Source organism: Mus caroli, unplaced genomic scaffold (genome assembly GCF_978045245.1).
Source record: "Mus caroli unplaced genomic scaffold, Mus_caroli_1 scaffold_1, whole genome shotgun sequence".
Classification (NCBI taxonomy): domain Eukaryota; kingdom Metazoa; phylum Chordata; class Mammalia; order Rodentia; family Muridae; genus Mus; species Mus caroli.
Genome location: NW_028227256.1, coordinates 50,145,896 through 50,159,375, shown reverse-complemented (window position 1 = coordinate 50,159,375; position 13,480 = coordinate 50,145,896). Strand labels below are relative to the sequence as shown.

At 41.3% G+C, this 13,480-nt stretch overlaps 2 protein-coding genes across 2 annotated transcripts; both read left to right on the top strand.

Moving 5' to 3' along the window:
• Positions 1-788: 788 nt before the first annotated feature.
• Asdurf (ASNSD1 upstream open reading frame) lies at positions 789-5,175 on the top strand. Its single transcript, XM_029481819.2, has 4 exons — positions 789-923; positions 2,539-2,592; positions 3,408-3,483; positions 4,896-5,175. The coding sequence occupies exons 1-4, from the start codon at positions 834-836 to the stop codon at positions 4,973-4,975; spliced, it is 300 nt and encodes a 99-aa protein (XP_029337679.1). The 5' UTR covers positions 789-833; the 3' UTR covers positions 4,976-5,175.
• Positions 4,988-8,966, top strand: Asnsd1 (asparagine synthetase domain containing 1). The gene is made up of 3 exons (XM_085837224.1): positions 4,988-6,439; positions 6,693-6,874; positions 8,605-8,966. The coding sequence occupies exons 1-3, from the start codon at positions 4,988-4,990 to the stop codon at positions 8,852-8,854; spliced, it is 1,884 nt and encodes a 627-aa protein (XP_085693350.1). The 3' UTR covers positions 8,855-8,966.
• The last annotated feature ends 4,514 nt before the right edge of the window (positions 8,967-13,480 follow it).

Genomic DNA, 13,480 nt, shown 5'->3' with positions numbered 1-13,480 from the left:
TTTGTTGAGGATATTTACTGACCCTTTAAGTTGGGAATCTTCACTCTCTTCTATACCTGTTATCCTTAGATTTGTTCTTGTCGTTGTGTCCTGGATTTTCTGGATATTTTGGGTTAGGAGCTTTTTGCAATTTGCATTTTCTTTGACTGTTGTTTCAATGTTTTCTATGGTATCCTCTGCACCTGAAATCTGCATCTGGTGTGTTTTAAGACAGAGACAGTGAACTCATATACATAAAATAAGTAAATCTGAAGAAGAAGAGGAGGAGGAGGAGGAGGAGGAGGAGGAGGAGGAGGAGGAGGAGGAGGAGGAGGAGGAGGAGGAGGAGGAGGAGGAGGAGGAGGAGGAGGAGGAGAAGAAGAAGAAGAAGAAGAAGAAGAAGAAGAAGAAGAAGAAGAAGAAGAAGAAGAAGAAGAAGAAGAAGAAGAAGAAGAAGAAGAAGAAGAAGAAGAAGAAGAAGAAGGAGAAGAAGAGGGAGGGGGAGGGGAGGAGGAGGGGGAGGAGAAGAAAACCAAATTAAAGAGTATTAAATTATAGTGATTTATTTTTACATAGGATCCACTAGGGGGCGATACAGACCATTCATAGATTCTGCAGCCAAGCCACACCTACATTTAGCAGAAAACCAGTTAGCAATGGAGCACAACTCTTGATTCGACTTTTCACAACCCACTCCGGGCGCGCTTGCCACTGCGCAGGCGTGAGTGTGCGCACTCCATTGGTCGGGGTGCCGGAAGGGGCGGATTTCTGAGTGGAACCCAGGCTTCCGGCCCGGGCTGCTGGCCGCTGTTCCTTCCTCAGTCTGGGTTCTTGGCGTGCGGCACGGCGTGGCGATGCCCAGCAGTGGGGTGCACGCCGATGGCCGCGCCGCGCCGGGGCCCCCACACACATCGACTGCGCACGCCGAGGCCCTTAGCAGCAAGGTGCCGTGGGACGCCGGGGAAGGGTGGTGGGCGGCGGGCCCCGCTGTGCCCTGTAGCCTCCGCCTTGCATTCTCAGCACCAGCAGCTGATTCCCCTCCATCCTGCAGGTTTGCGACGATGGAGGCGTGTCCCCTGAAAAAATAGTGACAAACAGATGTGTTACTCAGTCACACACAGATCTGTTGCTCTGTGGCTGTGCTTCATCCAGTTAGCCACGCACCCGCCTGGGCGCCATCCATGACGTCCATCATAAAAGTTTAGAAGTCTACCTGTTCTTCCAGACTGAGGCAAAAGCTTCTTAGCCGATTTTCTCAGCTGCCTGTTACCTTAAAATAACATTCTCAACTTTAAGTGATCCTAAAAACATCTGTTTGGTCATCTCTTTATTATTCAACAAGGGAAAGGAGCACCCTAGCAAATTATTTTTTTCTATTCCTTTAGGATAGGGTTTCATAAATAACTCCGGCCAGCCTCAGATATTGTTGCTTAGGTATTACTTGAATAATTCTCTTGCCTAATAACCAGGATTTCAGGGAGGCACCCCATACCGGAACTAATCTTAACTTCCAGTTACAGACGAAAATCTTTAAACGTGTAGAGTGGAGGGGTGTGGGTATAGTCTTTGCAGATATTAAACATTCCTAAATTCTGTATTTTTTCTGTCCTATATGATATCTTCGGTATATTGCCTAATTCCCGCTGTACCACAGTGTACTGTGGTGTCACCTAAAGTGACACCTGTCATTCCTGTAATGAGCATAAAAACTCTGCAAGCAGACTTGAATCTCCAGGAAAGTGTACTCAATATGGCTTCGTAGGTTATTAGTACAGCTCTCAGTACTTAGACTATTTGCCTAGCTTAACGATACCAGCAATATGCAGTCCTTAATACTTGAAATAGAATGATACAGTGGTGGAAATCATGTATCAGTGCAGGTAGGGCATTCAGTACCATAGCACCATTTCATTTGTTTTATCCAAATGTCTGCCTGTCATCTAGTGCATACATCATAAAACCATTGGTTGTTGGTAAAGAGAAGAACTCACATTCATTTTATTTCTCTCTTTTAGTCTACAGCAAGACCTTATAAAACTAAAGGACTTGGGGTTTTGGGGGGTTTTTGTTGTTGTTGTTGTTTTGGGGAGAGGTTTTGTTTGTTTGTTTTTGGTTCTTTTGTTTGGTCGGTTGGTTTTTGGTTTTTCCAAAACAGGGTTTCTCTATGTAGCCCTGGCTGTCACAGAACTTACTCTGTAGACCAGGCTGGCCTCGAACTCAGAAATCTGCCTGCCTCTGCCCCTCAAGTGCTGAGATTAAAGGCATGCACCACCACTGCCCGGCTTAAAAGATTGGTATTAATTTGGGTAGGCAGTGTCTCACCCTGGTTAATGATGTGGGCTGTGGTGACTGGCCCCTGGCAAGCCTATGCTTCTCCTTCTCAAGCTGTCTTCTACTGATTCCAGACTGAGTGCTGGTGATTTGTTCAGTGTCCATTTAGACAGGCAGTCCATTATAGCCCCCAACCCCATCTTTAGTTTTAAAGCAGTGACTTAAAATGTTCTCACTAAACATACTTTGAAAACTTCCACTTTAGATTATTTTTCTTTACTTTAATAGATTAAAGAACAGAAAGTTATTGTGGATGAACTTTCTAATCTGAAGAAGAATCGGGTGAGTTGCTGTGGAAATCTGAATAGTATAGTACATTAAAATTATGATTTTGATCATTTATGCTAACATTACAAAATTCAAAGATCATAATTTAAAAACTAACGTGGTATCCTAGTTTGGTTTTGCATGTTTTAAATTTGTTTTTCCTGTATATGTCAATAGATCTCAGAGATAAAAAAAAAATCTTTATTATATTTTAACAAAAAAGAATGAAGTTTTTCACAGGAAACTTTAATATTCTAAATACTTAACCCGTTTAATGCCTTTTTTTATGAATGTGTTCATAAATCAGCTGCGATTATGTAATGACTGACATTCTTGACATTTCTGATATTGTCATTTGGGAAATATTAGATGTTAAGGCAAATTAATACAAATTTTTGGAGATCAAACTGTCAAAATGTGTAAATGCTGTTTGACACTTCTGAGTAACTGGTGTGTAAGCAGTTGTGAGGGTGCATGTGTGTTTACACGCAGAGGCGCTCATCAGCACCTGTAGTGACGATACAGTAAGTGTCTGAAGCTTGAGACCAGCAAAGAACTATAGTGTTGTACCCACATGGTCAGAAAAGGTCTTCATTTATGAAGTAAATTATAAACCTGTGGCTATGATAGCTTTTGTTACTGAAAGTGTGTGGTGTGATGATACATGCTAAGCAAACAACCAGTTCTGGGTGGCGTAGTATTCAGTGACTTTGTTTCTCTGTGGTAATTACTGTTCTGAATATTCCTGAAGTTCAAGAATAAATGATAACAGGATACTGTTCAGCCTCACTATGCAAGTCATACTCTGATATTGTCAATTACGTTTGCAGAGAGTATACAAGCAGCAACAGAATAGCAACATATTCTTTCTTGAAGATCGAACAAAAATCTTTTCTGAAAGTAAAAGTAAGTGGTGGTCGTCTTGGTTTTTGTTTTCAGAGTTATATATGGAATGCTACAGAAAACCTTTTGTAAGCTTTTTGTGGGGATTCATAATGGTGCCTCAGTTAAGCCCTATCTGAATAAATGTGTGTGTCGATTTAGTACAGTGGTCTGTTTTCCAGTTAGACTTCCAAAGAAATGTACAGTGGGTTGTTTATTGGTTTTTGGTTTTTTGGTTTTGGTTTTGTTTTTTGGGGGGAGGGGGTGGCAGGGGGAGTCCTTCAAGACAGTTTCTCTGTGTAGCCTTGGCTGTCCTGAAACTCAGTCTATGGATCAGGTTGGTCTTGAACTCAGAGATATGCCTGCCTCTTCCTCTCAAGTGCTGAGATTAAAGGCATGCGCTGCACCACAACCACCTTGCAGATGTTCTACAGTTTTAAAAAGACTCTTCCGGTAGGGCTTGGGCTGGGATTTGGATTGGCTTGGTCTTGGGCAGGCAGCCATAGCTGCAGAGAGTTCATGTTCATAACAACCCCATCATGTCTGGAAGACACGGTCTTGTAGCCGTCCTCCCAGTCTCTTGTTATGATGGTCTTCCTGTCTCCTCTTTTATCTGTGAGCTTTGGGTGTGATACAGATGTCCAGTTTAGAGTTGAGCACTCCACAGTCACTGATGGTCCACACTGCACCAGTTGTGGTTCTCTGTACTAACTGCCATTCAATGCCATTGTTGCTAGTGGCACATAGTCCCCTCCCCAGTAGAAGGAGATATGGATCGAGAAATAGAAAGTGGCCGTGATCAAAATATATCATAAACAAGTATGAAATTCTCAAGGAATTAAAAAATATAACTTTAAGACATATCCACTTTAGTTATTAAGTAAAGTAGTCATGTATATTTTAAGAGCTTGACAGAAATATGAAAAATCATTGTACAGTGACTTTCAGGGCTAATACTTTGAACATCTAAGGCAGCAGTTCTCAACCTGTGGGTCAGTACCCTCTTGGGGCGTCACATATCAGATATCTTGCATGTCAGATATTTATATTACAAGTCATAACAGTAGTAAAATTACAGTTATGAAGTAGCAATGAAATAATTTTTTGGTTGGGGTCACCACAACAGGAGGAACTGTATTAAAGGGTCGCAGCATTAGGAAGGTTGAGAAATACTGCTCTAAGGTCTTGAAGTATTTAAAAATTATATATCTAAGGTGTTTAGCCAAGTGATTGGACAAAGTATGTATTCAGTGGAAAGAAAATACTACCAAAATATCAGCATTGTTTGTCACTAAAGCATTGTGAATTATTGCTGGCATTTGCACAGTGAATCTCATATGGTTTAATCTTGAGAAGTAGCCTGTTTTGTCCATGAAATAATAGATAAATATTTTCGAACTTTCACTTCAATATTTTTTCTCACTTCCTCCTAACAGATACATTAGACGAACTAAAAAAAGAATACCAAGCATTAGAAAACTCAGAGACAACCAAAGTCAAGACACAGTCAGCCTGACTTCACATAACCATGTGTGGCATTTGCTGTTCTGTAAGCTTCTCTGTTGAACACTTCAGTAAAGATTTAAAAGAGGATTTGCTGCGGAATCTTAGACGGCGGGGCCCCAGTAGTAGCAGGCAGTTGTTAAAATCTGCTGTTAACTATCAGTGTTTATTTTCTGGTCATGTTCTTCATTTAAGAGGTGTTTTGACTATCCAACCTGTAGAAGATGAACATGGCAATGTGTTCTTATGGAATGGAGAAGTTTTTAATGGAGTGAAGGTTGAAGCAGAAGAAAATGACACCCAGGTTATGTTCAATAGCCTTTCTGCCTGTAAGAATGAGTCTGAAATTTTGCTGCTCTTCTCTAAAGTGCAAGGTCCATGGTCGTTTATCTATTATCAGGCCTCTAGCCATCACTTATGGTTTGGTAGGGACTTTTTTGGTCGGCGTAGCTTGCTTTGGCAGTTTAGTAATCTGGGCAAGAGTTTCTGCCTTTCGTCAGTTGGTGCCCAGGTATCTGGAGTTGCAGACCAGTGGCAAGAAGTTCCAGCATCTGGAATTTTCCAAATTGATCTCAATTCTGCTGCTGTTTCCAGATCTGTGATCTTAAAATTATATCCTTGGAGATACATTTCTAAGGAGAATATCGCCGAAGAATGTGGTAATGACCTGACTCAGACTCCAGCCGAATTGCCAGAGTTTGTATCAGTGGTAATAAATGAAGCCAACCTGTACCTCTCAAAACCTGTCGTTCCCTTAAATAAGAAGCTGCCCGAGATTCCATTGGAAATCCAATGTAGAAACAATTCCAGCATTCCAGGTACAAGAGAGACACTTGAGATATTTCTTACAGATGAACACACGAAAAAAATAGTTCAGCAGTTCATTGCCATCCTCAATGTTTCAGTCAAGAGACGCATCTTATGTTTAGCTAGGGAAGAAAATCTGGCATCAAAGGAAGTTTTAAAAACTTGTGATTCGAAAGCAAACATTGCAATCCTGTTTTCTGGAGGTGTTGATTCTATGGTGATTGCAGCCCTTGCCGATCGTCATATTCCTTTAGATGAGCCAATTGATCTTCTGAATGTGGCTTTTGTGCCTAAACAAAAGACAGGGCTACCTATTCCTAACACAGAAAGAAAACAGCAGAACCACCATGAGATCCCTTCTGAAGAGTCCTCTCAGAGTACTGCTGCGGATGAGGGGCCAGGTGAGGCTGAGGTACCAGACCGAGTCACAGGAAAAGCAGGACTAAAGGAACTACAGTCTGTCAACCCTTCTCGAACTTGGAATTTTGTGGAAATAAATGTTTCTCTTGAAGAACTACAAAAACTAAGAAGAGCTCGAATATGTCACTTAGTTCAGCCATTGGACACAGTTCTGGATGATAGCATTGGCTGTGCTGTGTGGTTTGCTTCTAGAGGAATCGGTTGGTTGGTGACCCAAGATGCTGTGACATCTTACAAGAGCAGTGCAAAGGTATGATCCAGGACTGTTGCTCAGAATTTATGAGACCTAATTTTGACTGAAGCTTTCAACATTTAAGGTTTATGAATATACAGTACTATAGTTACACTTTCTAGTACAGTGTATTTGTTTGTTTTACTGTTTTCTGACTCACAGTTTTCCTCCTAAAATGTTAGGACTATAACTCTTTAGCCTGCATAAGAAAAACACAACTTGTTTTCTTTATCCTCTTGTCGTGTCTCTGGCTTTCTTTACTCTTCTATAGGTGATTCTTACTGGGATTGGTGCAGATGAACAGTTGGCAGGTTATTCCCGGCATCGTGCCCGCTTTCAGTCTCTTGGCCTAGAAGGATTGAACGAGGAAATAGCAATGGAATTGGGTCGAATTTCTTCTAGAAACCTTGGTCGTGATGACAGAGTTATTGGTGATCATGGAAAGGAAGCAAGGTAACTCATTACTGAATGCTTTTTAAGAAAATTACAAAGGAGGTTTTACATTCCCTTTCCCTTGGAGATTGGTTCCAGCAAAGCAGGAGAGCAGGCACGCTGTCTCTTTATAAACGTGGTCAAGAGCAAAGCTGATGGAGCCAGGAAGCCATTGATTCCTCATAAGCAACTTTGCAGTCATGTTCTGAAGTGATGGAATGGGTCGTTCTTTTTAGGACCACAAGGAAAACAGGACAGTTAAAGTGCCAAGCACAGGCAGTTTAAACGTTTGGTTTTGTCTGTGTAGGCATGACTACTGTAGTGATCGGTGGAGGTCCCAGTCCTGGATTTCTGTCTATTGAGTGAGTTCTTTTTTTTTTTAATTTTTAAACACGATTTAACACTATTATAGGGGGTATAAAATCTTCAGAGACCCAGGCACTCTCATATATGCTTTTAAAATCTTGGGTTTATTTTTACCTAAAACATACTTATAATAAAGACATACTTAAGTGTAGCATTTTTAATTTAAATATTAAGGATAAAGGAAGATGTGATGGAATGAAGAGTTGAACTATCAACCTGAGTATAGTAGTTTACATTCATCAGACAGAGTTGGGAAAGTCATGAGTTCAAGGCCAGTTTGGGCTTCATAGCAAGACCCTGCCTCAAAAATAAAAATGAGTGAAACTATTTAGCTAATAAATGGCATTTGTTAAAAGGATTCAGTAGGCAAGAAGGAGGAGATCATGTAAGCCTCGTGAAGACAGGGGCATCGTTGTACACGTGCTTCCCTCTTTGTGTGTCTGAGAATCCTCCCCAACCTTTATTGCATGGCTTTGCCCTTTCTGTTGACTATGACTGCCTTTACCCAAGTGTTCCTGTGGTGCCAATGCTACTCCAGATGACATTGGTAATGCTGCTCTACTTCTTAATCCTATTTTACCCAAGTGTTCCTGTGGTGTCAATGCTACTCCAGATGACATTGGTAATTCTGCTCTACTTCTTAAACCTATTTTACCCAAGTGTTCCTGTGGTGCCAATGCTATTCCAGATGACATTGGTAATTCTGCTCTACTTCTTAATCCTATTTTACCCAAGTGTTCCTGTGGTGCCAATGCTATTCCAGATGACATTGGTAATGCTGCTCTACTTCTTAATCCTATTTTAAATAAGTAATACTATCTTACATAGTACGTAAGCTGTTCTCCTTCTTCAGAATGTAACGAGAAATGGTCAAGGGTTGAAGGATAGGAAAAAAGAAATTTAATTCATCATCAGGTAGATGAAGGAGGAGAGTACTTTGTCTGATGAAGTAGTTAATTCCAAAGGCATCATACGAAATTATTATAATGTTATATATACTCAGATGAGAATGTTTTTATAAGAGTACAGTATAACTATATTGCATTTTATGGGTACAAGGTAAGGATGGGATGATATTACAAACAAAACCAAAAAAGAGAAAACCCCTAAGTTTATAGAAAAGTAAACAAACAAAAGGGCAGATCATTACTCAGAGTTCAGTTTCTGCAGACATACTCAAAGCAGACATAAATTCATGATCATTTCGTGAACATACTGGGGACATGCACAAAGATACTCTGAAAAAACTTGAGAATTGTTGCAATAAAGTTAGTAGTTAGCTACTTTTTTAATGTAGTTATATTTTGGCCATTAAAATGTTTAAATGGTCATAAACAGACTATTTTTAATAACAATCACTATTTTTTTATTTTGATCAATTTTAGATTTCCTTTCCTGGATGAAAATGTTGTGTCTTTCCTAAATTCTCTGCCAGTTTGGGAAAAGGTAGACCTCACTCTGCCCCGTGGAGTTGGTGAGAAGCTTATTTTACGACTTGCAGCTATGGAACTTGGTCTCCCAGCCTCTGCCCTTCTGCCAAAACGAGCCATACAGTTTGGATCTAGAATTGCAAAACTGGAAAAATCTAATGAGAAGGCATCTGATAAGTGTGGAAGGCTCCAAATCCTATCTTAGAAAACCTCTCTCAAGATTACATCATAACAAGATTATTCTACCCTGTACTTTGTGACGGTTACCTCAAAATAAACAGCTGCTGCCTCACTGTGGGTGTAGTAGTTTCAGAGTTCATTGTGTTAATTTTACTTTTCTCATCAGAGCTCCATTTGAAAAGACAGGGGTTTCATAGATAGTCTCAGCCTTGAGATCATTCAAAGAAAGACCAGAAAATACAGGGTTTCAGTTGGCCTTTTTAGAAGCTTCACCTGAGAAGTGAGGTGAAGTGGGGTGGAGATGCAGCATTATCCAGCTCTTCGAAGCCTTGATGACTTCCAGTTTGCAAATGCAGGAAAGGGCTTTTAGGACCAAATTGCACAGAGGGCATGCAAGGTCATTTGCCCACCCTAGTACCTTGCCCTGTGCATTTCTTCTATCTGGTTGTTCTTGTGTTAAATCCTTTTGAGTGTAAATTCCTGAGTTCTATAAGCACACTGTTGACACTAGGGAGAGGGGTTGTGAGCGTTGAGTTCATAAATGGCTGGAGAGAAGGAGCTGAGGTCCTGACTTGAACTAAGCACTTGAAGTGCTAGTCTTTTAGGACTGAGGTTTTAAACCTGAGACTTGACACTGACTCCTAATAGACAGTGTCAAGATTGAGTTAGATTATAGAATACCCAGGTAATGTTCAGAGAAATACAGGGGTAGAGGGACTAATATCAGTGTAAGACCATGGGCAGGTTGCTTCCCCAAGGTCTTCATAGCAGCATACCTACACATAATTCAATTGTTATTATTGCCAGGAACCTTGATTTGGGCTTTGAAGATTCTACAACTCTAATTCTACTTCTACCCCTCCCCCAAATCTACTTGTCCCATTTTTAGCCATTCACAGAAAGATTAGTTAGCCCAAGACCTATGCCTTCTTCACAGCATCAGAACTCTTAGACAAATTTATTTCTCAAAGTTGTGAGTGAAAGAATCCAAGAGCAAAGATGCCAGCAGAATTAGTATTAGAACTACAACCTGCTGTGTATTTGCATCAGAACTTCCAGCTTATCCGTAGTTACACCATTTTCTTCCTTCCCCCTAAAACCAGAAATGGTCATCTACCTATCAAAAGTGTCTCTGCTACTCACTGTATTGTGTATCAAACTGATAGCAATCTGACGAGCTCTTGCCTACACCCGTCTCAGCTCACCGCAGTTCAGTATCACCCCCACTCTCCTGAGCTAGTAACCACCTTGTAACATTACTGTTTGGATCTATCTATATCTAGGGCAGACACTTCTGATCCTTTTATTTTTAGTAAAGAATTGTTAGGAGACTGACAGACTAACCTGACAAAGGCCGCCTTCTGCCTGAGTTCCTGGTAAATTAAGTTTTACACATGAGCCTAAGTTCTTCCCTAGCCACTAAGAATTTTATTGCTCAGTGTAAAAATCAGGGGAGTTAACCTTAAATTTCCCCTGACCTGGCAGCAGCAACTAAAACAGTTGGCCATGTCCTCCCCTTATTCATGAAACATCCCTGGCTTAGGACAGTTGAAACTCTCCTATCCCTTCTTTATCTTAGGCTGCCCCTAACCTGCTCTGGCCCTCCTCTTCTCTCCTTCCCTCTGTCAGTCCTATTACAAAGCTCTGATTTTCCTCCAACTGACCTTTAAATGTTAAATATCATAGGTTTCCGTACAAGATATCAACAATATGTTCTTCCTTGGTGATTTCAACCACTCCTCTGGCTTAAGTTACTTTAAACTTATATAAATTTGTATGCCTCATCCCAGCTGCCATTTTAATCTACTCCTGATACCTAAAAGATGTATCTGATATTTCTGTTTCTCTGATTCTTTAAGGTGAATTGTGTTTACAGCTGAACTTAATCTTGTTTTGACACCCTTATAGAAACTCAAGGATCACCCTAACATTTTCAGCACATTGCAACCCCATAATGTGTTTGTTATCAATAGCCCACCTCAAATTTCACAGCACTCCGCAGTCATCACCCTGCACCTGACCTTCAGTTATGTGGGATAAACTCAAAATTCCACCCTGCATCTCACCCAATTTTATGTACTTGTTTTGTGCCCACATTCCTTGGGTTCGATGGAGTGATTTGTTTATCAAACTTTAAAGAACAACACCCTGTCCCAGAAGATCGATTTCAGCAATTGTTTGCATGGGTAGCTCTTATTTTTGCACCCTATTTTAAAAGTCACTCCACAGGCATCTGGATGGATGTTCCTTTTGGTACTGCCAACATCTTACACCACATTGGCAAGCATGTGGGATTTTTGCCGTTTTCCCTCTATCTGTGGTCTCATCCTCCAGCATGCTGTGTGCCTCATAATTGATGTTCAGTAAATGTTTGTTGCATAATAGGATTCCAGAGGGGCCGCAGCCTAGCACTGGCCCATGACACGCCAGGATTTCTGTTGTTTCCCTTATAAGCAAATGCACAGTAGCAGAGACAGTATGGGGCTGAGCTGAGATCTAGAGAGAGAGGTTAGAGCATTTGTTCTCATGGGATCAACTGCTAGGCTGTGGCCATCAGGCAACATGTACAGAGGTCGCCCCAGTTGCAGACCATGCACACTCGGCCTAAGGCATAACCTGCATGAGGGAGACCCTAGGACAGCTTTAACTGGCTCAGGGGTTTCCCAGGAGTTCAAATCAACTTTAGCCCTCAGCACAGGTAAGGCCCTCCCAGCTTCCCTGAGCATCTCGAGCTCTTCAGTTCTGGTGAGGCAGGGCTTCCCTGAGCAACTTGAGTGCCTCAGTTGTGAGGAGGCAGTTCAGGACCATCGAGAAACCATTCCAAGTAACGACTGTCTGTTCCTGGAAATACTTAGGAACCATCGTCGAAGCAACTCTCCTAGCCAAGAAAATCATTTCCAAGTAGGCCTCTCCCTTTTCCTAGTCTCTTCCCATGACCATGCAGTTGCTGTTGATTATGATCACAAGTCTTGGAGAAGGGTTCCGGTTCTCAAAACTTTGAGCCCCCATCATGTCCTGGGATCTCCTAAGTTTACATGTTGGCTGCTATGAAGTAGTAGAAAAATGCCCCCGCAAGCAGGATTCTATACACAGTGTCAGCATTAACTACAAAATACAATTTCTCTGCCCCACCATTGTGTAATCCAGAAACAGGTATTTTAAGAAGGTTTAGGTGATTTTGATGCAAGGTAAATTTCAAAAATCACTATAGCAAAAGAAGGCCAATGACATTAAAGAAGTAAAATAAGTACTGTGTTTTATATGTGGAGCATCTTAGATGCTCAGAAAAGAATAACAGTTATTATTGTGAAAGCAGCATTCAGTTGTTCTAGAACAAAGGAGTAGGTGGGCGGAACAGGTCAGCAGGTGAGTCAGGACCTGGGCTGAAACGCCACAAGAGAGGGAGGGCGTGCAGGTCTCAAGAGTTTCTAAGAAGGGAAGGACAGTGTGTAAGAAAGGATTGAGTAAGAAGGCAGAAAAGAGAAGGAGGTGGTTAAAATATATACAATGAAAAATACAAAGCAATAGCTTCTCATATACAAACTTAATGGTTTTCTAAAATATAGGCACATGCCATTTAATGATGAAGTTCTGTTTAGTTTTTTACCAAGTCACACAAGTTAAGGTCATTTAAAAAAAATATATCTCCTTGGGCGAGAATTGGCGGATGCTCACATGATCCCCAGAGGACTCACCACACGATCTTAGGATCACTGGTGAGTGGAAGACAACATCTGTTCCAAACCAATTGTGATTGGCCTGTGACAGCAGGAGCAAGGACACTGGAGCGCTGCCTGACCAGAGGCTCAGGTTCCTTCTGAACGGTACTGGTATGCCTTGGTTTTAAACAGACCAGACAGCTCCATGGTCCTCAGAGGAGACACCACTTCCAGGTGCTGTAACAAACCCAGGATCTTGGGATTCCAGTATCCCAGGATAACAGGAGCTTGGTCACAACAGCATCTCAGGGTCTCAGAGGAAGCTTGACTGCCAAGAACTCTGATACACCCAGAATCTCAGGTTCACAGGAGCCAGGAATCACAGGATCACAGAGAAAGCTGGGCTCTGAGGAGTCCTGAATCAACCGGGATTATACCAAGGACAGGCTCCAATCAGACATATTGAGGTCAGCAAGCACTTGAGATAATCAGATGGGAGAAGGCAAGCATAAGAACAGCAGCAACAGAAACCAAGGTTACTTGGCATCATCAGAACCAAACTCTCCCACCATAGCAAGTCCTGGATACACCATCACACCAGAAAAAGAAGACATGGATCTAAAGTCACTTCTCATGATGATGTTTGATGACTTTAAGAAGGAAATACAGGAAAGCAGAGGTAAACAGCTAGAAGCCCTTAAAGAGAAAACACAAAAATCCCTTAGAGATTTACAGTAAAACACAACCAAACAGGTGAAAGAATTGAACAAAACCATCCAGGATCTAAAAATGGAAGAATAAAGAAACAATAAAGAAATCACAAAGGGAGACAACTCTGGAGATAGAAACTCTAGGAAAGAAATCAGAAGCCATAGATGCAAGCATCAGCAACAGAATACAAGAGATGGAAGAGAGAATCTCAGGTGCAGAAGATTCCATAGAGAACATGGACACAACAATCTAAGAAAATGCAAAATGCAAAAAGATCCTAA

Bases quoted from the DNA above. Each gene is read 5' to 3' on its own strand.
- Asnsd1 (XM_085837224.1), top strand. From the start codon at position 4,988: ATGTGTGGCATTTGCTGTTCTGTAAGCTTCTCTGTTGAACACTTCAGT. The intron at 6,440-6,692 runs GTATGATCCAGG...ACTCTTCTATAG, and splicing joins CTTACAAGAGCAGTGCAAAG to GTGATTCTTACTGGGATTGG. The intron at 6,875-8,604 runs GTAACTCATTAC...GATCAATTTTAG, and splicing joins GATCATGGAAAGGAAGCAAG to ATTTCCTTTCCTGGATGAAA.
- Asdurf (XM_029481819.2), top strand. From the start codon at position 834: ATGCCCAGCAGTGGGGTGCACGCCGATGGCCGCGCCGCGCCGGGGCCC. The intron at 924-2,538 runs GTGCCGTGGGAC...TTACTTTAATAG, and splicing joins CCGAGGCCCTTAGCAGCAAG to ATTAAAGAACAGAAAGTTAT. The intron at 3,484-4,895 runs GTAAGTGGTGGT...TCCTCCTAACAG, and splicing joins AATCTTTTCTGAAAGTAAAA to ATACATTAGACGAACTAAAA.